The sequence below is a fragment of the Sceloporus undulatus genome, chromosome 3 (genome assembly GCF_019175285.1).
Source record: "Sceloporus undulatus isolate JIND9_A2432 ecotype Alabama chromosome 3, SceUnd_v1.1, whole genome shotgun sequence".
In the NCBI taxonomy this organism is placed as follows: Eukaryota; Metazoa; Chordata; class Lepidosauria; order Squamata; family Phrynosomatidae; genus Sceloporus; species Sceloporus undulatus.
The window spans coordinates 32,923,986-32,949,689 of NC_056524.1; the positions used below are offsets into that span (position 1 = coordinate 32,923,986).

General features: G+C 39.1%; 1 protein-coding gene across 1 annotated transcript in view; it reads right to left on the reverse strand.

The window, feature by feature from the left end:
* Positions 1-907: 907 nt before the first annotated feature.
* Positions 908-25,704, reverse strand: part of UBL3 (ubiquitin like 3) — a 49,888-nt gene continuing 25,091 nt past the window's right edge. The window contains exons 2-5 of the mRNA XM_042457224.1: positions 12,317-12,425; positions 6,804-6,890; positions 2,870-2,947; positions 908-2,603 (exon numbers count right to left, since the gene is read on the reverse strand). Of these exons, the coding sequence (XP_042313158.1) occupies positions 2,551-2,603; positions 2,870-2,947; positions 6,804-6,890; positions 12,317-12,425 (327 nt within the window). The 3' untranslated portion in view covers positions 908-2,550. The remainder of the gene's footprint in view (positions 2,604-2,869; positions 2,948-6,803; positions 6,891-12,316; positions 12,426-25,704) is intronic.

Below are 25,704 nucleotides of genomic sequence, written 5' to 3' on the forward strand. Positions count from 1 at the left end.
TGAGCCATGTGTTTTGATAGGCAGCCACTACATCTTATCAGCAAGAAAGGTGAGGTGGGGTGGAGGAAGGTTAAAAGATTTAACTTGGTCTTCCACAGCAGCTTCAAGTTACTGTGTTTCCTTCTGTTGGTACTACCAATTAAAACTTCATCACACTGTTAATTCAAATTAATTCTTGGTTAAGCAGGAAGAGTAAACTTAGCTGAGCAAAGGGATTTACTAATCGCTACCACCCTTCGCAACCCTGTGCACTCCATGTGAATTTGCTCTAGACAGTTGGGGGACCCTCCAGAGCAGATCTGGGAGGAGTGCAAGGGGGGAAAGAAAATTCTCTGTTCATGAGCAGAAACCTATCACTGGATTTAATTTACTATTCACCCCACATCTCAGACCATAGCAAAATCATTTGTTTTTGTATTAACAGGGCAGAATGCAGAGGACAACAAGTAATGAGTTCCATGTGTCCATGGGAACTCTGGACTTCTATTTCCCATACAGCACTCTTATCACAAGTCAAACATTCTAAAGTAGAAAGGTTAAAAAATAAATTTGAAGTGCAATGTACACTGACGGCGCTATCAATCAATCAATCAGTAATATGGTTGGGAAGTGTGCTGTTCAAAGGGGAAAAAAGGACAGGTTGCATATCTGTAATGGTATTTCTTCAAGTGGTCATCTGCAAATTCATACAAATGGGTTGCACTGCACAGGCGCAGTACAACCCATTTGTATGATTCACAGAGACCATGAAGAAGAAGTAAGAACTCACTGTGTATGCATGAAGTCAGCACATGGACCCAAACAATGCATCTGATTTGAAAAGAAACAAGAGATGGACACACCCACTATACTATGTTTTCCATAACTGAAAAGGACATCATGGCCCTCAAATCACAACCACGTGCACTACAATATTCTTCTTTTATTTAGTTTACAGAAGAATTTATCAGTACAGGTTGCAAAGAAAATGTTTAGTGCTATTTACAATTTGTTTTAAAACTCTGCTCTATACAAATTTAATTTTGATCATTATGAACAATACCTTTGTAGGCCTACTGCATATAAAGCATTTTGTCAAAGCAATAACATTGAATAAAATAACCTGATTACATTTAAATGAAGTTGACCATTCAAAAAACACAGAATGCTTGTAAGGGCCATGGATTCAATTACAGAACACAATGTCAACCTGCATTTTTAAAAAGCCTAGAGCTATTTATATGGATTATTGTTGTATTATTCTATACGCCAATCTATATTTAAGTTCTATAGTCATGTTTTTATAAGATTTTTATTAAATATATTCTACAGATTTGTAATTTCAACTAGGAAGAATCTCTCCCCAGTGGAAAAAATATAAAATCTTTTATATTTTTTTACAGGTTTAGATGAAACTAACTCATGCTTTAGTGCTGTGCAATTTTTTAGCATATCAATTCTTAAGTCTATGAAGTAAAAGAATGGCATCCTTTGTAACTATGTATGCTTTTTTAAACAAACAAACAAACCAGCTTTTGACTTCCAATACAATTGCAAGCACTAATACCAAATGCAGATAACATAAACAAACAAAAACTCAGAGGTTTTTCTATTTTGTCTCCTTTTTTCATTTAGTTATTTCCTTTGAAGTCACTAATGAGCAAGCATGACTCTGGACACTAAGATACAGATGGAATAAGAATGATTGAAAAACACTGACTGTTGATATTCAAAGACATAAAATTGATTAGTAAATGAAGTCTTCTAATATTTATGCACATTAATAAAAGCCTATGTACTACAGGAAATTACCCCTCCCATATTAAGGCTAGGAAATGCACTCTCTGCACTTATCTGTGCTGTCTGAACAAGCACTCAACTAATGTACAAGAGAAGAGTGCATATCAATGAAAAAAATCAGTTACAACAGCCCTCTACAGAGTGCTTAAAAATTACAGGCACATTGTTTGTTGCAGTGAATATAATATATGTGTGTCTATAGTCAGACAATTTTAGTTAGTATTTGTGCCAGATTGGCCACCAAGGCTGACTTAGGTAGAATTATTTTAGTAGTTATTTTTTTCTGTTTTTCAGTTGGCCATTACTGAATTCAAGAAAACAAGACTGCTGAAAGTATTTTCCAGTGCTGATTCATTTTCTCTGTGTTTCAAATACTTAAGAACTTTTGCTGATGAGGTCTATGTCTTGCCAACCATTTTTAGTGCAAATTGCATCTAGAAATCTTGATTGGTTAAAGTTCAGATTAAGAGTGATTTTATGGCAGCAAAATGATTCCTGTTGAAGAGAATAGTTAACTTTTCTTTAGAGAGAGAATGCATTGGAGAAGTGACGTATTAATAAGCTTGTTCAACAACTAAAAAGTAAAAAGGTAAAAAAAGGTGTTCGTTGTTCTAGGGGAAAATGCGACAGTGTTCATGTAATATTTCAGTTCAATGGATTCACAGGTAGACTCTTCCTAATGGTGATTGAAGCAATGTTGGTCTCCTCTAGTCCAGCGGCATGAAAGACAAAAACTATTCTAAATCACAAGCAGCAGATACAGCAGAGCTTTTACAGGATCACACAGCAATTGCTCTCTCCAGTTTTTTCACGATTTCTCTGACCTATAGAACAACAGAGAAATTGTAGACAATTAAAGAAAAATATTGCTCTGTATGTAGTTACAATCCTGAATGGCACTATAGGTTTTGGTAACATGTCTTTAAAATGACAAGTTATATTTCCATTTCTGAATTTAAATGCCGTAGTTCTAAAAATGGTTTAAACACACCTAGATATCTCTAGGATTTTTCAGTCTGACTTATTTTATAAGCTATTACACATATGTAACTAAACCATGGATACTTTGGCTGTGCACCAATCAGCCTACCTTGAGAGTTTGGCTCTGGCAATGTCTCTCTAGCCACCAAATGCATCACTGTAGTCTTTCCAAAAGGAAGTTTTAATGCTATGTGAAAAGAAAAGAATAGTTTGTTAAATACTCGTCATAATCCATACAATGTTGGAAGCCATTACTCTGACTGAATATGATCCTGTTCAGAGACTGTTTCTATAATACCCAAACTGATACTTACTGTGTGGATATAAATCACGTTACAGGGTTCAGTACAATTTTAAGTATTTTTTTCTGAATTATGTCAGCACTGTGAAGATCAAAAGTGGCAATTTCCCAGCAAAATATCTACCCCAGAGCACAACGTTTAGAAACTGAAAAGGCTGAAATTGCAGCCTCTACAGAACAGTATATAGCTTGAAAGTATTACATAATATATTGTACAACTGTTGAAAATATATACTGTACATACCACTACATACACAACTATTTTACCTACCAGATACAATTTACAAGTTCACAAAAATTAAGAATATATGAATTCCTAAATGAAGCAGTCAAACCATTTGTATAAAAATACAGTGTGCCCACGCCATCCATATGTGGGTGCACTATACACAGCTTCCAGCATAAGTGAAAGCCACACAGTGAGAAAAACAATGGTATGCGCCCCATTGTTTCCAATGGGACATGAGCATACAGGGATTTCCCCTTATGTGGGGGATCTGTGTAATGGGAGGGCCCACTGTATTCTACCACAGAATCTTGCATTCCTGTATTATTTATGTAGACAACCTACACTTTCCATTTACTTACTTCCCTTTCCATGTAAAAACAACTTAAAACAAAGTGGTTCTTGTGATGCACACCCACCACAATCCACTCCTATGGTGGCAGGCACCTGGGAGTTCTTATCCCACCACTGCCACTAAAATAGGTGATGTGCCACTCTAAAAAGACTGACCTTTTAAAGACTCTGTTTCAAAAGGCCTTATAATGGTAACGTGGAGGTATTTAAAATAAAGACAAGCTTTTATTAAAATAAAAACTGAACTTTATTAAAACAGTTGCTTTAAACAGGTGTTACTTGAATAGATAACAGACATACATTATACATTAATTCAGGCACTTGTATTTTTCTAGTCTCATTTAGTTACAGATTTAGTTAACTTCTCCACACTCTCTCCTGTAATTAACAAACCCTCACACCATCCTTATCTTTAGGTTCTTTTCTTAAACCTACACCAGCCACCAAGGCTAAATATCCCTCAGGATATGACCCCACAGCAAATCCCTCTCTTGCAGTCCTGTGTGTATAAGGAGTCCCTCAACACTGGACTCTACCCCTCTATGTCCCCCACTTCTGGACTTTCAGTATAACTGTCCCTCTCTGGATGTAGCAAGACCCTCTTGCTCTGAAAACCAAACCCTATCTGAAGTGCTTAGCTGCCACAACAGAACTTTCGATCTCTCCCTGCCAGCATCTCATTGGCTGAAGGCAGCTGGCTCGTGATTGGCTGTCGCTGTTGCTAAGCTAATCCATTTTTTCTCCACAGTTCTTTTTTCCTTTTTACTTGAAAGTTCAGGTAAATAACATCTACAGCTGAATAATATTTTGTTATTTAATGCTGAAAAGAGAGGCACACAAAAAGATAAAACTGCTACATCACCTGATTAAATAGCAACAATTAAGTCTATCATCTATGCAATACTTTTATGAACATCTAAGAATGTGTTGTAATGACCACAATGCTTTTAAAAAGGGTCATGTCTGAGAGCCAACTCACATATTTGAATGGGCTGTAAGAGAAAAGGGTCTTCCTGCAGGTAGACAATGGTCCAGAGGAGGATTTGATATCTTTAGCACATCACCTCTTTTATTTTCTCAAACTTAGCCCATCACCTGGCAGCCTGTGATAGCGTTACTACTCCCATTGTATTAATCCTGCTCCTCTTCTGCACAAGAACATGCTCTCAGGAGGTCAAGAGTCAAGTGTTGCCTTTCACTGTTCATGGCACATCTCCCACACCTTTCCTTTTCTCCTCATTGCCTACCTCATATCACAGCATAAGTACTACCCTGCTCATTTAACCTCTCCTGTTTAAATCATCTTGGGAAAGGGCCATATAATCTGATTAATTCTGCATCATGTGACTCATTACGTGAGAGACTATGCAACAATATATACATGGAGTTGTTGAAGGGAAATGCTCTGTTCAATTTTAGCTCTGCAGTCTCTGCCAGCATTGAATAATTACCACTGTGGGAGGGATAAAACAGAAGGAGCCAAAGGAAGTAGTGCCACCATAAGTTCTGTGAAGGAGTCACTCCCTTCAGGTAACAGGAGGGGAAGGGGAAGGGAGGCAGGGCCACTCCTGTTCTGTTTACTGAACAACACTTGGTTCCTCCACTCCTTGAGCAGTATTCTGCCTGGTCATTAGGGAAAAAATAACTCACAAGTAGTGACTGAGAATGTATGTTTTCTTCTTTGGCTTCAATTGCTTTTCTGTTTGTGTTATGTCTTTCTGACTATGAATCAGAGGGCGGGGACTGCCACAATTGTGACCCTTGGAAGCCTATTTGGGCCTTTTCTTGATGGAGGAGCAGAGTAAGAAACCTTCAAATAAATGCATGCATATAAAAATGCAATTTGTGCTTACTATTACATGACAACTGGGTCACCAATATTAAATTAAATGGTGTTGCACACTGGCACACTCTCAAGATGGGTTGCTAAGAGACTTAAAAGAGAAGTACATGCTGACCTACCTGATTTGGACAGTTCTGCCCAAGCCAGAACAAATGTTCATGTGTCATGGATAATGACATGCAAACAAATCAACCATATGTACGAAGACGAGCTGTGATCACAATTAAAGAAGGAGGTTGACAAACTGGGACATGTCTAGAGGAGGGTGACGAAAATGATAAAGGTCTGGAGGCCATGCCCTATGAGGCAAGACTTGGGGAGCTGGGTATATTTAGCCTGGAGAAGAGAAGGTTAAGTGGTGAGGTGATAGTATGTGAAAGGATGTGATACTGAGAATGGAACAAGCTTGTTTTCTGCTGTATCATAGATTAGGACACAAAGCAGCAGATTCAAGGTACAGGAAAAGAGATTCTACCTCAACATTAGGAAGCACTTCCTGACAGTAAGAGGTGACTTTATGATTCTACGGAGAATAACTTTATGCAATACCAGAGTAAAAGGACAAGAAATGGGAATATGTATCATGATGCCTATTAAGAAAAAAAAACCACCACAATACACACAGACAAATAGGCCACAAGAGGGCACAATTGAATTGCTTTTCTACTCCAAGCAGACTATTTAATCTGTATATAACTAGTGATTTGTGTCCTGAAGGTTATGCTAAATGCACCAAGGCAGCTTTGGTTTATTCCTGTTCTGTGTCTCCTCACTCAATGGGACTTAGGGCACTGCTAAGCAATTCCCATAACATTCAGAACATAGATTCTAAAAATGGTAGCATATGAAAACTGATAAAAATTACTGTATAACATTCTTCTCCAATTAAAACAGAACTATCTGTTGCTATTGATACTACAGTTTGACAAATGGTGTTTTAAAAGTAAGTAAGGAAACCTGATGAATGAATATAAATGTGACATGTCAGGGACCACTGTGGATGAAGCCCCTTCCAATTCTTTGAACATTAACATTTATTTTCAACATCAGCATAGAACTCAACTATATGTGGGGGAAAATATATCACTGAAGCTTTACTTAAAAACAGTAAATGGATCAAACACAAAGCTGAGAACATTCAAGTTTCCACAATTTCAACAAGAGCAATTCTGAACTCTCCAAGAAAAAAATCAGTAAGACCCAAAGTATTTTGGTTCTGGATTATGCTCTGTATGTTTCTAAGATGATATCTTATTTTATTTTTTAACCTAACATTGCCTATAGAACTAGGGTCTCTGTAATTCAATTTCTTTTATTACCTCCTAGTGTCACGTTGCCATGAAGAAACCGCCCTTGATAAATAAGTCTCAAAATATTTGGACTGCTCACTTGCTCTTCTTCCCAGTCTAGGAAAAAAAACAGTAAAAAGATTGTTAAGCAACCTGACACATTTTAAACAAGTACATCCATAGGCAATAATGATCCGCATGTGAGTCTGATTCCTTGTCGTAAGGTAGATAAGGATATGCTTCTTAAAAAGGGCAGTACAGCCAGCTGTCAAGGAGGAGAAATAGTAAGAATGTCAGCAATTATCAACTGACAATAGCAATTCAATTTACAAATGAAATTACAAGACAAACATAATGCTCTTGTTGGATTTTCTGGTTGCACTAAGAGTACACAAGCATGCACAGGAAGACAAGTGCACCAGCTATTTGTCTGCTCTCAGTGTCCCTATCAGCAACAACATTTTAGAGTATGTTTTATCATTGCATATATTTGTTAAACCAAGGACAACAGAGATATTTCATTATGTGGCACAAGTGAAAACTGCACTGGATTCACTTCCCGTTATGAAGAGGTTCAAACGTGGCTTCTGCTTATTATATGTGTTCTAGTAGAACAATATTATTTGATACAGGCCATTGGTTTTTAATAGTGGCAAGTTTTAAGCCAGTTATATCATGGAAGATGTATTGTAAAGTTCATCAATAAGTTACTGGGTTTAGGTACGAGACCAAACAATTAAGCCTCAGGCTTGTGCACTCCTTCCTCTCATCTAGAATGGTTACAGACTAAAACGTTTTGCCTCTATTTTTAACTGCATGTTGATCTAGACTTCTGGTTCAAGAAACTATGATTTAGGAAAAGACAGGATCAGAAGTTGGTCTGCTTCTTAAATGCTAAATGAACACTAACCAGAATTTCTCAAGGTTCAGATCTAACAAGAAATCTCAGGTAGTCGAAAACAGAGACTTTCCAATATTCTCAAGACTAGTGTTTAGTATTATCTTCAAAATTAGCTTCAGAAGACTGACTCTTACTTTTTATTCTGATTATTCATTCCCCTTCTCAGGAAACTTATCATGTATTCCTTTTGCTAGTGGCGCAGTGGTTAAATGCCTGTACTGCAGCCACTCAACTCACAAACTATAAGGTTGTGAGTTCAATACCAGCAAAAGGGCTCAAGCTCAATTCAGACTTGCATCCTTCCGAAGTCGCTAAAATGAGTACCCAGATAGTTGGGGACTATTAGCTTACACTTTGTAAACCACTTAGGGAGTGCTTAAGTGTAAGGGGAGGGTCCACTGTACTAATAAATACCACTGTACACTTTGTTCTTGTGTGTCTTCAAGTCATTTCTGACTTATGGCAACCCAAAGGTATGCCTATCATGGCATTTTCTTGGTAAGGTTTTTTAGATGGGTTTGTTTTTGCCTTCCTTTGTGGTTGAGAGAATATGATTTGCCCAAGGATACCCAGTGGGTTTCCATCACTGAATGGGAATTCAAACTCTGGTCTCTAGAATCAACGCTCAAACCACTATACCACACTGGCTCCCACTATATACATATATGTTTATTATACAGTAAATTTTATAAAGAATCAGGTTAAAGCTTTACGTTATTGTACATTTAATTGTATGATAATTAACTCAACAAGGAGAATCCTTAAATCAAAGAACCCTCTCCTCATTCAAACAAATCGACGCTTCACTCTTGCTCAGTAACTACAGACCAAAAAGCTACTTATTTAAAATCAGTATAATGTCTGGTTAAGAAACATGCTTTTTTGTGTGTATCTGAGCCACTTTTTCATCTCCCAAATCATATTACTGTTGGTTATCATGGGCCCTGTAATATTCTGCCTGATTGATCAGCACTCCCTGCTTAAACCAATTCAAACATTCAATGTCAAATGCTCCTGTTGGTAAAAACTGAGTTGTCCATGAAAGATATGAAATATCCCAAACGGCCTAAGCTTCATAGAAGAAAACAAGATTTAGGCACATATCACAAATGTAAGACATATGATGGGTAGATGAGCTGAGGAGCAGATATACTGTTGGCAATACTTCATTACAAATGCAAATTGGTGTAGGACACAAGTCCATTCCTTAAAGTCAGGAATGGGTTATATTATTATATGCTCTCTCTCCCTTCAGAGTTGCACTATGGTCTATGCTTTTGAAACCAGATTAAGCTTAGGGGTCTGATTAGCATAAATCAGCTTCTGACCTGGGTTTGGCACTGAAATTGCCTTAAGTAATGAGTCAGATTATATCTCTCATTGGTTTGTCTGCAGTTCTTATTCCAGGCAGTCAATGCAGTCCAGTGATTATTTGGAAGAGCTGTTCCAGAATTTGAGGGATGAGAGTGATGCAGGTGGGACAGTGGTTCTTGTGAGTAAGTGAGGAATTGAGTTTTTCAAAGCAGAGTTTGTCTATCAAGCTGTTTACATTTTTCATGGAAATAACAAGCATTGCTATCTAAGAAGTTAGGGGGTCATCAATGTGGTTTACACCTAGCTCTCTCTATCTAATTCAGATGAGATAAACATACAGAATATCAAGGCAAACAAATAAAGAAAAAGATGCACTATTATGGTTTCATCTGAACAAGATGGGGTGTGCAGGAGATACCGATTCATTGGGCGACACCATTAGAGAGGGTGATACCACTGTTCTTGCTCAGGGAAGCATCCCGTCGTTGCTGTCTTGGCTCAGAGTGCTGGTGGCAGCAGGATGCTGGGTTACCAGCATTCCCATCTGGGTTACTGACCCCCATCCCCATCTGCACCCCCACCCCAGGAGGCCCATTGTGGTGACACCAAATTTAGTGACACCACTGCACCAAAATAATGTGCTGGTTGCACTAGGGTGTGTGTACCTGTTTAATTATATATGTTTTAATCTGGCCTTAATGCTTTGATTGCTTAATACTGTTTTAAATCTTGAATCTTGTGGATTTTTAACAATATGTTTTTAAATATGTTGTGTGCCACTTTGAATCTCAAATTGGAGAATAGGCAGGATAAAAATAATAATCATCATCATTATTTTCTGGGCACAACTCAAAGTGCTGTTTTCAACCTATGTCTGGCTTGGGACTTGAGGATATTAAGGCCTGCATGCTTAATGATCTACTAAGTTATTTGGAATCTTTCCACAAAGTTAGGTGGTAGCAAGAGAAGAAAAAAAAATTGTGTACCAGCCTGGCTTTCAAAACTCTTGTTAAAGCTGCTCACTAAACATTCATAGAAACATAGAATCATAGAGTTGGAAGAGACCGCTGAATTTGATGAGCTTCAGGAATTAGTTTAAAATATTTTTATTTGGTCAGAATTTAAAATAATCAGCCATTTTGATACTCTTAATTTTTATTACTTTTGTTTTATTTCTACTCCTACTGTTTTGTTCTTTTAGTATTATTTAAATGATTTATACCTGCCTTTCTCTCAATATGGCACTGAATTTTACAGAACCTATTTTTAAAATATTCTTTAATGTTTTATTGTTCAATTGATTTGTATAAGCAGTCTTGGAAAAATGAAGTCAAAGGCTTTTATGGCCGGCACCCATAGTTTTTTGTGGGGTTTTCGGGCTACGTGGCCATGTACTAGAAGAGTTTATTCCTAATGTTTCATCAGCATCTGTGGCTGGCATCTTCAGAGAAAGTCTTGAAAATTTTTAATTAGAAAATGAAGAGAGAAATTTAAAATATGTATGACAAAAATAACAGTGATACAATTTTCCTTAATTATCATTAAGCATGCATGCACACAAGAGTCCCATTTATCACAGGGACCTATAGAATGAAAGAGGACACAAAGTCTTGCAAAAAGAGACAGGGCTTTTGTTTTGTTTGTTTTTTAAAGCTACATAAGCACTTCTATATCTATAATTAGTGCCAGATATTGAATAATGAATTACTGGCTATGCCAGCTAGAAAATTCTGGGAGCCACAGTCCAAAACATGATTTTGGGGACTCTGCCACATTTCTGTTGCCAAGCAGAATTAGGAGAAATATTCAAGAGAGAAACAATAATTTTTTCCCAATCTTAACTCTGCCATTGCACCTTCCTCCCAGCCTACCATTCCAGGTGAGATTTTAAAATTTAAGTCTGCCAAACATGTACAGTGGGCCCTTGTTATCCGCTGGGGTTTGGTTCCAGCCCCCCCCCCCCCCATGAAGAACAAAATCTGTGGATGCTCAAGTCCCATTAAATACAATGGCATAGCAGAATGGTGTCCCTTATCAAGGTTTGCTATTTGGAATTTTCACTTTTAAAAAAATATTTTCAAGCCATGGATACTTGAATCCATGGACAAAAAGTCCATGGATAAAGAGAGCCAACTGTAGTTCTAGTGTAAAATTTTAACTTCAAAGCTACTAGCATACTATTCATGATCTCATCAATGGGACACAACTTTTTTTTCTTTTTTTTTTTTGCTATACTGTGCTCCTTCCCTTCATCCACAAGGCAGGCAGCAACAAGAGAGAAGAGAGGGAGAAAGAGAAAAGGAAAGCCTGTGATATACTCCTTCATGGTACAAAGCTTAATACAGGAAAGGAAAGGCTTGCAGGGTGAAAGAAAGAGGAAAGAGCATGTGGGTAAGAGGAAAGACAAAGGAAGAGAAGTGGGGATTGTTTTTACTGTTCTCCACACCCTCATACCCATTTTATTCTTAATCCTGTTTGCCATGCTTCAGTTTTGTTGATGTTTATTTACCCAGTCAATCACACTACAGTTAGATTAATGCCTAGTTCTGGACTCCACAAGCATTGTATTGATAGTGACTGCTCACTGTGACTGCAGGTCATGGTTATTTTTCAAGTGCTATAGGAGCCTCTTTTGTGGTTGTTGTGGAAGCATGGCTTGACATTTTGTCATTATTAGATTTATGTTTATTTTTGGAATTGGAGTACTGGATTGGAACTTAGCCTAGATTCTCCATTAATTATACTACCCCATATGCCTCTTTTATTGCTACCATGCCACCATGAAACTCTGTTGTCTACATCACTCTTGTATGTATGTATTTTTATCTCACCCATTCCTTTACAGCAGCTGGGTGAGAAATTGAGCTTTCAAAAAATTCATGCAGCTCTATCCTCTCTGAAGCATAAAACATGGATGAGAGGAGGAAAAGAGTGCAATCAATTATGGACAGGATTTTTCATATTTATTCTGGAAAGGTTTTCAATTTAGAATACAATGCAACTTAGAATAACCTAAGCATAATAAATGTCCCCTTTTCAAAGTAAATGCAACTAACTAAATTCAATTTTAGCTTTTTAGTGCTAACTCACTACATGGCACTTTTTCACTAACTTTCCTATCTACTGTATGGTCTTAGCCTGTTTTGACAATCCTGTAATATGGCAAAGTGCAAATTAAAAAATAAAGCACAAGGAGGGTCAATAATAAACATTTTGTAGTCCAACATTTTAAAGTTTCTGCATTTATGGGGAAAGATATTCTCTTTCCAACCCATGTAACAGATCTGGAAAATGGTTAGAAGAGTTTTTATAATTCTGTATTACTTACCCATTGGCCAGTTATCATATACATGTTTTGCAATGTCTGCTGCTGAATCATTTGGTGAGAACAAGAACTCTTTTGTTTTTCCACTTACCAAAATGAGGCGCAAATTTATCTGTAAGAAGAAGAAAAGAAGAACTGTTAGGAAAGTATATCAAAGAAAGGAAAATGCATTGACACGTGTAACACATTGATGTGCATATTCACACATACCCACACATGCCAAGTCACTTTGCAGCAATACTATAAAAAAGCAAATAAATTAATTCATAATTACATGGCCTTACTAGAGACAGCTAATTCAAAAGATTTTCATAGAGTATTACATTATAGTCCAGAAAACAACATTCCTTCAATTAAATCTGAGGGAATTAAGGCAATAGTTCATGCCCAAAAGAATCATAAAGATTATTTATGCTGAGTGTTTCAGAAAATTATCTAATCCAAAAAGTTGCAGGGAAAGTAGACTTATACTAATGGAGTAGAATTGCACTGGCTAAACAAGGAACTGCTATGTGTGTATGTGCCTTTAAGTCGCCTGTCAATTTATGAGAACTCGATTCATTTTATAGTGTTTTCTTAGGAAGGAAGTACTCAGAGGTTGTTTTGCCAATTGCTTCCTCTGAAATACAGCCCGCTCTTGCCATCTGCTGGCATGCCATCCACAGATTTGAGCATCCATGGGTGGCCCCACCCTATTCATCCCAATGGAGGTGCATACATGCAGTCATGCACCCAGTACACTGCCACTGAAAACAACAGGACTTGAGGTCCCGTTTTCTTTGTTACCCAAGGGGAAGAGGGTCCAGAACAGAACCCCTGTGGATATAAGGACTGGCTGAATAGCCTACAGCATCTTGTATTAATTGGCAGTCTCCTATCCAAGTACTGTACTAACCACAACAGATTCTGCTTAGCTTCCAAGATCAGTCAGAATCTGGTGCCTTTAGGGTATTTAGGCTGTTAAGCAACTACTACCTCCAAGTTGTCTCTAGTGGTTTGTGTACATAAGTCTATAAAATGCTTACAAGCTACTAGTGGCAGTTTTCATGTCAGTGAGATAGTAATTACATTCCATTTTGGGGAAATGGTTCAGCACTTTGGACAGCTCTTTTAAAATTCAGATGAAAATCTAGAACAGATTCACTGGCCTGCTGACATAGACGCCTCCAGCCATCACTGACTGTTAGCTAAATGAGTGTGACTTTACGTGGGAAAAACAGGATGATAGGAAAGTGCTAAATATGCCTTTTAAGCAACATAGTTGGTGGTAACTGGGATGTGATAGGTAGAAACAATGCTGTTTCACACATCTTAACAGAATATTGGGGGGGGGGGGTAACATTAACTGTGGCCCTGTAGTACAAAAAAAATCCACTGGCTAAATTATAATTCAGTAATCTCCTTTTTTTCTTAAGGGAGTTATGGGTTAAGTATGGGAAACAGAGTTGAATTCCCCACTTATCCATGAAGCCCACTACGTAATCTTGGTCAAGTCACACTCTTTCAGCCTCAGAGGTTGGCAATGACAAACCTCCTCTGAAGAAACTTGCCAAGAAAATTCCAGGATAGGTTCGCGTAAGTCAGAAATGACTTGAAAGCACCCAGCAACAACAACACATAGTTTAAAATACTGATACCACAAACGAGATCTAGCTGCACATACTATCAGTGACTATTTCTTTAAAATATCTCTAATATGCTTTTTATGTACATGGTCTCCATGTTGTGGAAGTAAAAGAATGAACAGAGACCACACATATTCAGTTCTCTATATGATTAATGTCTATGGTTCTTAATCTGTGGGGGGTAAGATGTCTTAGTTGCAACAGTCTGCTTTTCTTGATCAGACCATGCACATGTTTCACATTTGAATTCTTTGAATTCTACTGGCCCTCTACTATTTTCATTTCCTGTATTCCAATATCAAATGTTAATCAACTGGGTAAAAAGTCTTCAAGCAGCAGAGTGCATTGAGACAAGAAAGTGAGGGCAGATTCTAGTTTCATGCTGTATGTGCTTCATTTCATGATAAAAGCAGAATCCCCACCCCAAGCACATGACTAGTTTGGCCTAAAATACTGTATATTAAGAAAGTTTATGTAAAGACAATAACAGCCACCGCTCAGGCTTTAACTACGGTACTCAGTATTTAACATCAATTTACTGTGTGTGTACACTAATCATCTCCTTCTCTTTTTACACAGGAATTCCTGGAATATGTTTGAGAGCACTGAGATTTGCAGTTATAATAATAATATAATAATAAATATTTATTTCTAGCCCGCCCAATCACGAAGAATCTGGGCGGGTTACAACAGTAAAATACATCAAATTACAATAGAGTTTTAAAAAATCAAACCCTAGACCTAACCCCCCCCCCCAGTTGTACATTTTGCAATAGCACAATTAATAATAATAACAATTTTGCAAAAGTAGCAACATAGAAACATCATCCCATCAGCACCCCCCCCCTCATGCTGCAGCAGCTTTTGGAAATGAGTACTTGGAAACTAAAATTCCCAAGAGATTATAGTCAAGTGAAGAGAATACTTTAAAGGCTCTTAATACTGAGAATTTATTTTTGGTTATATAATAAATATGCACAACACAGGATATAAATAAAGTATTTAGCCCTTTATTAGGAACAGCTGCTTCCCTAAATAGGGGTATCATCAGTTTAAACATGTCAAGAATGTCATATCATGGCTCTGGATATATTTCAAAACCAAAATAACAGTTCCAATTTTATTTGTTGCACCTCTTGGTTACATTTAACATGCTGCAATTGATGAGGAATACTGCACCTGTATAAGCTTTTCAAAGTTTTTCTATAATTAGCAAATTACAATTAAATAAGAATCTTACATTTTTCATTAAATTTTTGTTTACTATAGCTTTATCAAAGTTCTTTGTGAATACATAAGAACCAGTCCTTATTTAATGCTACTTTATTTTTTGCTTCCATGATTACTAGGACTATGCTTACCTGAAATGTGTCCTTGATTTCTCACTGTGTTAGTTTTCTTAGAGTCAACTTCGAACATTATAATACAAGCCTTGTGCAGACATAAGAACCACTCAGCCTTCTGAATCTCTTTATGTAACATCTAAGAGAGGCCAGATTCCCCCATGTATGAATTCTGAGGCATGCAATTACAAGTGGAGATTCAGGGTACAAGTGATTCTTGCACTATAATTTCCATTTGCAATTTCAACTTCCACTTACTGCTACCCTGCTAAGGAGTACAGGAGGGCAGAGATATTTGGCTAAAGTGGAGGAAGAAAACATGAGTATAGAAGAGAACACACACACACACACACACACACACACAAGAATAAATAAATAAATAAGGAAGGAAGGCTCAACACACTGTCTCTAATTTTCAGAATAATATCAGAGCTCTGGTATGCTTGATTTGTAGGAAGCAGTGTGATCTGCTGCATTCCAGCACAGAGCACAAAGGTTTTGTGTCAGTTAATTTTTGTTTCCCCAAACAGCAAAACTACCTTTCACATACCCATTTCATCTGCACTACTTAATGAGTACAGCAGTACAAGGAAGGCGATTCTGTTCCTTCCTCTGGAGACAGTGTAGGGTAGAAATCACAAAGGAGACATGTCAGAGATGAGACTCCTGAAAGAATCTCTTGTTCTGCTATTTCTTTCCCCTACTGAAATATCTTGCAGGTATCTATTTGTTTTAAAAGGTGGGGGATTACATTTTTGAAGTGTACATTCTATTAAATCTGTACATTCTATTAAACAATTTATTGCTATCATTGTGGGAAGATCATCGCTGACCTTTTTAGGCATCCTAATTTTATTATTTTTCAAAACAGCAGTTGGTTTTAAAGATAAGGCTATACAGTCAACCCTCCTTATCTACAGATTTGTTTTATATCAACAGATTCAAGCATACACAGCTTGAAAATATATTTTTTAAAGGTATAAATTCCAAATAGCAAACCTTGATTTTGCTATTTTATATAAAGGACACCATTTTACTATGTATTTAATGGTCCTTGAGAATCCATGGATTTTAGTATCCATGATGGGGTCCTGGAACCAAAGCCCGATGGATAACAAAGGCTAACTGTACTATAAATCAGAGATTAATTTTCATCATACCCACTATCACAACCAAAAAGCCAGGAATTTAATTAATACACATATGTTTTTCTGTAGTGCTGGATGGTTTACTGCTTACATTCCATTACCTGGACCTTTACTCTGCAGTAATTTAGAGTTTGTGGCATGTACAACAATCTCCCCCCCCATTTTTTTAATCTGCTCAACTCCCCTAAAATAAGTTTCTTTGAAGAGAATCCTTCAAAATTTCAGCTTAATCTGTACTAAACAAAAACAGATCAAGGAATGTAGTTCACAAAGGTAAAAAGAAGGAGGATGTGTGCTAGAGTAAGGTTCACTAAGGTATAGCCAACTTATGATTTGATATTTACCTACAAACTGAGCTATACAGGCAACCAGGAACAGGAAGAAGATAGCTAACAAGAGAACACACATGATTCAGCAGCAGATGCCTTTTTAAGCACCCATAAGATTAGTCTACTTGTACAGCACATATCAACTTATTTATCTTCTTCTAAAACTAGGTTTTGGTAATTTAAAATTCTAAATACATTACTAAATCACTTTCTGCTAATAGGCATAACCGTAAATACATCCTTTATTTTATTTTTATTTTTTGGGGGGGGGGGGATTATCAGGATCCTGTCATTACAAATATGCATATGATATGCATGTTGCTGAAGCCATTGATTAATGGGCTGAGAGAAAATGTATGGAAATGCTTCTTGGTCAAAACACCAATATACTATGAATCAAAAGCATAGTAATAGTTATTTTGGCCAAAAATGGGGAAGGGGGGGGCAAGCTCTAGGCCAAAGGCAGAATGAATTTACCTGGAAACACCATTTTACTAATGTGTTTTTTCTAAGGTTTCATAATACCTAGAATTTCTGAAGCTATCTAAACTAGAATAAAATGAATTACACTGGCTAGAAACCTATTTATTCCAGGAACAAAACTCTTTGGTTAACTCTGGAGGGGTTAGCTTTCCAAAGCTTTCCTCTTTGCTTGTGCTGCCATTTTTCTACCTACTAGACCTAGAGCATCAATGTGTGCATTTTGTGTGTGTGTCTGTTTTGCGCATTCATGTCATTTCTGACTTGTGACAACCCTACAGCAAATTTATAGTGGGGTTTTCTTGGCAAGATTTGTTCAGAGAAGGTTTGCTCTGAGGCTGAGAGCTTGTGAATTGCCCAAGGTCACCCAGTGGCTTTCATAGAGAGCTAGGAATCAAACCCTGGTCTCCAGAGTCGTAGTCCAACAGCTACGCTGACATTTAGGCAATGCCTATTCAATAATGATGCCTGATCTCGCTGCTAAGTTTAGCAACCGACCTGGAATACATGGAAGAGATTCAATCACAATATTGAGACTGCAGACCTTTGCACGTTGGTCCTTCACAGTGAGAATAACTAGCAGGACTACTATGAGTTGCTGGATTTAAGATCAGTAGCCTGTCTCTTTTGTGGCCAATGAAACACCATTTTGGATAAGGGAGATTCAACCAGTAGTAAGTTTAGGTCATGACTCACCGTATATACCTGACTATAAGTCAAGAAATTTTTGCAACAAAATGGCACCCAAAATCCTGGGTAGACTTATCTACGAGGCAAAAAGTCCTTCGACCAAGCCTTTCCCCAGCCAGGCTGCCTCTGCAAGGGATAGCCCAGCTGGGGAGACACTGGGAAGGGTGACTGGTTGCCCTGCAGCCTCTCCCTGGCTCGGCTCCCTCTGAAGGGAAAAGCACAGCGAGGGAGATGATCGTACGCCCAAAAGCCTCTCTGTGGTCAGGCTCTTTCCCCAGAGAAGGAGCCTGGCTGAGGAGATGCTGAGGTGGGCGTGCGATTACCCTGCAGCCTCTCCCTGACCGGGCTTCTTCCATGGGGAAAAGTCCAGTGAGGGAGATGCTGAGGAGGGTGCGCAATTGCCAGCAGCTTCTCCCCAGACAGGCTGCCCACTCAAATCTGACCCTTGACGTATCCACGGGTCACATAAAAATCCACATTTTTGGCCCCAAAAGTTGACCTCGACTTATACATGAGGTCGCCTTGTACATAAGTATATATACAGTATATTGCATCAAAAATGGTTTCCTGCTCTTCTGAAGTGCTAAACTGGTTTAATCTAGCAGAAATAAGCAGCCTAGACACAAATGAAATGAAAATCAAGTATGTTCCTTTTTTCTTAATTAGTTTGTAAACATTCAGCTTATACAGCATAGACTCAAGAGCACCAATACTGCCGGTTCCCCTGGGGCAATACTCTGTACTAATAAAATGTAACATAGCTCTTCCACAGCTGTGCCTAAAGTAGCACAGTTGGCCCTTGCCTTACGCAGGGGATCCTTTCCGGACCCCCCCCCCCACCGCAAAGTGAATTCCGCCTATGCTCAAGCCCCATTGGAAACAATGGGGCTTGTGCGCGGTGGTGCGGCGGGGCGCAACAGGTGCGTGCCCATTCAATTAAATGGGACGCGCCGCCCCACGCGCCCCACGGCTTGAGTGCATATGCTTAAGACCACATAAAGCGCGCCCGCATATAACGTGGACGCAGTGTACATTCAGCCCACCTCTAATGCATGACAATAATAATAATAAATTTTATTTGTATTTTCCCACCTCTCCCAGGTGGATCGAGGCGGGATCACTACCTAATTTAAAAAACAATATAAAATAACAAACAGAACTTCGATAAAATACATAGCAATTAAAAATTAAAAACAAGATATACAGGCGACACTAGAGCTCAGGGAGGTGGAGTCATGTCTTACAAAAAGCCAGGTGGGTATGCTCGCTGGAAGAGCTCCATCTTAACTTCCCTCCTGAAGGTTTCCAGGGAGGCAGTAAGATGGATCTCTTCCAGGAGACTATTTCACAGTCTTGGGGCAGCTATCATAAAAGCTCTTTGGGAAGTTGAAGCATATTTGGTTGTTGTTACTTCCAACAAGTTCTTCCCCATCGTTCTAAGAGTGCAGAGTGGATTGTATAGGGAGATGCGTTCCCATAAGTAACTCGGTCCCAAGCCATGTAGGGCTTTAAAGGTAATAACCAACACCTTGTATTGCGCCCGGAAACAGATTGGGAGCCAATGATGATCTTTTAAAATTGGTGTTATATGGTCAAACCTAGAAGAACCGGTGACCAATCTGGCTGCCATATTTTGAACTAGTAAGAAGCTTCTGAACTTGGTACAAGGGTAGCCCAATGTAGAGCGCATTGCAAAAATCGAGACAAGAGGTTACCAGAGCATGTCCACTGCTTTAAGGCTCTTTCGACCTAGGTAGGGGCGCAGTTGGCGTATCAACCAAAGTTGGTACCAAGCACTTCTGGCCAACAGAGACGGAGTGTGTGTGTGTGTGTGCATGCATGTGCCCACATACACACATCCCTTCAAGTCACCTCCTGACTTATGACAACCCCATCAATTTCATAGTGTTTTCTTAGGCGGGATACAGACGGGCAGGGGAAGACGTCTTGGAGGTGTATTCTGATGAATACGGAGCCTCCAGACCGCCCGCCCCGGGGGCGTGGCTAAGGTGTATGGGGCTTCCACATGGGGGGCAGTGAAGACACCTCACCTGGGGCCATTTCTGACCCGCAGTTTCCACACCGCCACTTCGCAGGACGCTGCAAAGAGAGAGGCAGCTTAACGGGGCTTTTTTTTTCTTTTGCCGGCTGGCGGATGTGCAGCTGTGCAGCTGTGGCGCTCAGCACAGGCGGCAGAAAGCCTATGTGCACATTTAAAGCGCCCAAGCCTCTTTAAACTTTTTCCCCCGCCCTGCCCAAGAACAATGGTGGTCTCCTGCCAGCTGGTGTTGGCATCCTTGTCCTCTTGCACGTTGCTAGTGTCACCAGCATCATGGATGCCTCCTCTCCTTTGGTCCCCGCGCTCTTGCTGAATCTGCAATGCACAGCCACAGCTGTTGCCGCTGCCACCGCTGTCCCCCTGCCATCCCCCATCACCTCCCTTGTACATATGTAAATATTTAAAGTTTTAGCGTTTTTTTTATTGTTAGGTGAAAATGGCACAGGAATGTGTGTAGGGGTTCACTTTAAATTCCAAACTTTCCACAATTCTAGCAGCGCATGCGTACATGTTGCTCTAGGGTTAGGGTTAGGGTTAGGGTTACGAGTCTTAAAATGCGCTGCAGCTGTGCTGCAGCTTCCACACCTGCATGGCAGCTGACGCTGCAATTAAAGCCTGACTGCAAACTGCGCATGTTCCAGGACCCCGACTCATTATGCGATGCAGCAGACACTGAGCTTTTAAATGGGCAACTTAAATTAGCGGCGTAGCAATTCTGGTGTATCAGTGCAGCACTTATAGACGGAGATGCGCAGCTGCGCACTATATAGAAAAGAAGCGGGGAAAAGCGGCACCTTTTTAATGCCGCTTCTTCCCGCTTGGGGCGTGCGGGCGGCGTGTTCATGGCGGCATTCAGGTAAGGGCTGTCTGAAGGCTATACCTTCATGACGTCATGAACACACCCCTTTTTGCCCGTCTGTATCCCACCTTAGGAAAGGAATACTCAGATGTGGTTGTTCCAGTTCCTTCCTTTGAAAAATAGCCACAAGCATTTGGTATTCTTTGTAAGTTCCCCATCCAAGTAGAAAACAGACTGGACACTGCTTAAATTCCAAGGTTAAAGAGAACACCTTCAGAATATTTAGGCACATTGGGGGAGCAGCTATGTTCAACAATGAGAAATATCTATTGTACTTCTCTCCTACCGACTTATACTCAGCAACCAATCAGTTCAGTAATGATCAAAAAGGACATCTGCACTATTTATCAGACAGTGTACAGTACACTCAAGATATGCAAAAAAACTATTATTCAACAGAGCCATCATACATCCAGTATGTTAGAATGAGTGCTCTAAATGTACAGCCAGTGAAAATAGAACAGGGGTCGGCAACCTACGGCCCACAGGCCGGATCCGGCCTGGCGAGGCCTTGGGACTGGCCTCAGCCTGGTCCTGCCGCCGATTGCCGCCCCCGCCGCAGCTTCTGCGCCGCTCTGGGCTCTATTTTGTGTTCTAAAATGGCGGCCGAAGTCTCGCATGACCTTTCCTGTCGTGGGGAAGGACAGAAAAGGTCACGCGAGACTTCACCACCATTTTAGAACACAGTGGCAGGCCTGTAGGAGGCCCGTTGCGGTGGCCGGAGCCTTCCAGCAGGGCTCTAGCGGCCACGGCGGGCCTGTAGGAGGCCTGTTGTGGTGGCTGGAGCTCTCCTGGAAGGCTCCAGCGGCCGCAGCGGGCTTGTACGGGGGGGGGATTCAAAATGGTGGTGCCATTATTATTATTACTATTATTATTTATTTATTGGCTTCAGCCCCCCCAGTTGTCTGAGGGACAGCAACCTGGCCCCTGGCTCAAAAAGGTTGCCTACCCCTGCTCTAAACATACTAAAAAAGGCAGACTTGCTTTTGTCTAAATTAATTCCCCATACCTGAACTGCTTACATATTTCATATTCTACTCTGTAAGAAGAGGTAACTCTGTAGGGATACAGTATAAAATTTTTGGATCTAACCAAAGTCATGATATAGCTACTAGCTTGGTTAAAGCAGAAACAACTTTTTAACAAAATCAATGTGCAGGAACTTCAGGGTATTCTCAACTCTAGGAAAATAATTTTAAATGACACCCCCACAAACCAATTTCTGAAGCCCTCCTAGCACCAATGAAACATCCCCCATACTTTTCATTGTCAAATCAACAGTAATATGACAGCCAAAATTCTCATAGATCTTATCTAGCTCATTACATACCAAAGTCTCTGCTTACATAATACACTCCCTATTCTAATAGAAACAGCAGACGCAGCTGCCATCAGATTCTTTCTGTTTGGCGACCAAAAGAACTTCTGCCTTCCTATTACAAGCTGCCTTAAGGAGCAATACAGGCTTGGCTCCTATTTTATTATTATTTATTTACAAGTATTTGAAGAATGTAAGACATGTTTTGTAGAAAACTTTACTTCCTAAATCATGTTTCAAGGCTAGTAAAAAAGCAATAATAAACACTACACTACACTGAGCATATATCCTTGTATACTGTCTGGCTCAAGTAATTCCATTGCATTTATTTTCTGAAACATTACTTTAAAAGCTACCCCTACTCCAACCAGTTTTGCAAAGCAGCTTTCTAAAAATAAGAGTAGAAAATTACAGCAACATACTGTGGAAAGAACATAATTTGGTGCCAGAGCATAGGTTCCAGGTTCACCTCCCCATAGCCAGTTAAAAGGAATTTAGGTTTCACAGCCAGGAAAGATCTCTGCTTGAAACCTTGAGGAACTAGAGCAGAGAACACTTGGCTTAAAAAAATCATGGGTCCAACTCAATGTAAGGCAATTTCAAATGTTAAATTGATTTTATTAGAAGAACAGTAAAGTATTATGGGATAATAATATCATTTTAAAGCTAAGACCTGAACAATTTACAAGACATTTAATAAGAAAGGACGATAGCATTAAACCAAACTCATTTGAACATTCAAGACTGAAGGAATTATTTCATTTTTATACAAAATAGCTACTGAGCAGCAAGTTTTAAGACCAAAGTTGTTTCAACTGAACAACCAAAACAGTCCAGATTTACCTCTTTACTTATTGTCTTGAATAGAATCTTCCAGGCAGCATTTAAAAAAAGACATTAGAGCACTTCAAAACTGGATTGCTGCTTCTGTCGCTGTCTTGACATTGGAATAACACTGTGCATCTTCCTCAAATGCTAGCTGTTGAATCTCTCTCAGAAAATAAACAGCATTCCAGAAGACCCTAAATCCCACAAGACTTCTCAAGAGAAACCTAAACATTAGGTCTGGTAAACCAGAGGTGGCCAAAAGGAAAATCTGTATAAATGGGTAGATCCCTGGTGATTTGCAATAGACCAGCAAGGATTTCCAACTTTCAACTCTTTAAACAAGTTGTAATATTGAAATTAATTTTATTTAATTAGTTAATTCATTCATATGCTGTCTTTTTCCCAAAATGGAACCCAAGCATCTTCCAAAAATGGCCAATTAAAATGTTCACAATAAAATTAGAAAAACAATTTAAAATCTCTACATTAAACACTATAAAAATCATTTAAAGCCACACAAAAGTTAAAAACGAATAAAAGACACAAAGAAATAAAACCTTTTCCCTGCTTACACATTAGAAGCCTGCTTAAACATGGAAGGGAGTTCCAGGGGTTGGGAGCAACCATTGAGAAAGCTCTTTCTCGTGTTCTCACCAAGTGAGCCTGTGATGGTGGCAGGACAAAGAGAAAGCCTTCCCTGAAGATCTTAGCATTCTTGCAGGTTTGTATGGGAAGAGAATTAGCGCAGTATAGTGGTTTCAGCATTGGACACTGGGAGACCAGGGTTCGAATCCCGGCTCGGCCATGGGAGCCCACTGGATGACCTTGGACAAGCCCAAGAGGATGGCCATAGCAAACCCCCCTCTGATAATACTTGCCAAGAAAACCCTATAGTAGGGGCAACTTAGTGTCACTATAAGTTGGAAATGACTTGAAGGCACACAACAACAACAAATGGGATGAAATAGTCTTTCAGATAGTCTGGATGTAAGCCTTATGGGGCTTTATAGGTCATGACCAGTACTTTGAACTGTGCCTGGAAATGAACCAGTAACCCCTTCATTTCCAGTGCCAGTGGGAGAAAGGAGAGATATAAACACAGAGCATGAAAAAACGTTTTTTCTTTTTTCTTTGCTAAAATGAGGAAAGTCTGGGTATACAGGATTGGATCTATATGTGGAAGGAATACGAGCTGCATACAATTCTGGTCCTCAAAACAATTTTCTGGCTTCAGAATTACTTGATTTTAAATGGATGTCTTTTGCAACAGATTTCAGACAGTGAATGTTACGAGTTCTAAACCACTAAGCATATTCTGCAAACATAAAGTACAATATGGGGTGTACACCGTTGTTAGAAAGGTAATAAACAAGATAAACAATAGACACAGTTTTTCCATATCTAAAAACCATGTTTACAATATCTGTGTCAGCAGTAACATTCTCAGTTTAATTAGCATTTCATGTATGCACACAATCAGCCAAGTGTCTTCACCTACCTCCCAAAATGCGTCAGTAAAATCACTCAGGGGCTATTTACAATGCAAAGGAAGAGACTATTATAATTACCTGCTGCAATCTCTTCCAGAAACCACAGCATCCTTGAGGTAATGTAAAAGACGTATTAGCATCAGTATGTAAAACTACCTAGGACTGCAGCTGAATCAAACCAAACTCCACTTAGAATTCATAGATCAAAGAAGGTATCCATTTACTTTCAATTACTCTGTTATTTATAGGTCAAAAATTGATCTAACCACTGATACCTTTCCAATTTTTCTTACAAGGATGACACACTACTGAATTTTCTTGGTGGAACATATAGTGAGATAAAAGTACAGACTCATTTAAAGTAACTACTCTTAGGGGAAAAATGCCATTACAAACACTGAACTAATTGTGTCTTGCATATATGTATGTGCCTTCAAGTCACCTGTCAATTTATGGCAACCCCATGCATTTCATAGAGTTTTCTTAGACAAAGAATATTCAGAGGTGGTTCTGCCAGTTCCTTCCTCTGAAATGTAGCCTACCGTGCCTGGTATTCATTGATGGTCTCCCACCCAAGTACTAACCAAGGCTGACCCTGCTTATCTTCCAAGATTAGTCAGGATCTGCTGTTTTTGGATATTTAGGCCATTTTAATTTCAAACAACTCTGGAAGTTATCGGAAAGTTTACAGGCAAGCAAATGCAATGGGGAAGTTGCAAACAGTTTAAAAGTAGAAGGCAAATGGATCCATACAAGATCAAGTACAAATATATATATACCACCATGTGCGATCATTATCATACGGAATAAATTCAATTAGTGCAAAGGGCAATGAAAGATAGCAGCTGGGGTGCCCATGTTCAGGGTTTCACTAGCCAATCATGCACTCTCTCCCTCTGTACTCCATTTTATTTCTCCCCTTCCATGATTCTTTAATCCACTTGCCACTGACTCTCAATATTCCATTACAAGAGAGTACATTCAATCTTTGTTGTGCTGAGAAGTGTCTTCTAAAACTCAGAGCTGTGTGTGCTTAGCTTGGAGAAGAGAAGACTGAAAAGTGAATATGATTGCCATCTTTAAAGGTTTGAAGGGATGTCACATAGAAAATGGAAAAACTTGATTTTTGCTTCTTCAAATATTCAATAGATTCAACTGAGATGAAAAGAGATTTTGCTTAAACATTAAAAAGATCTTCCTTGATAAGAATAGTTTAACAATG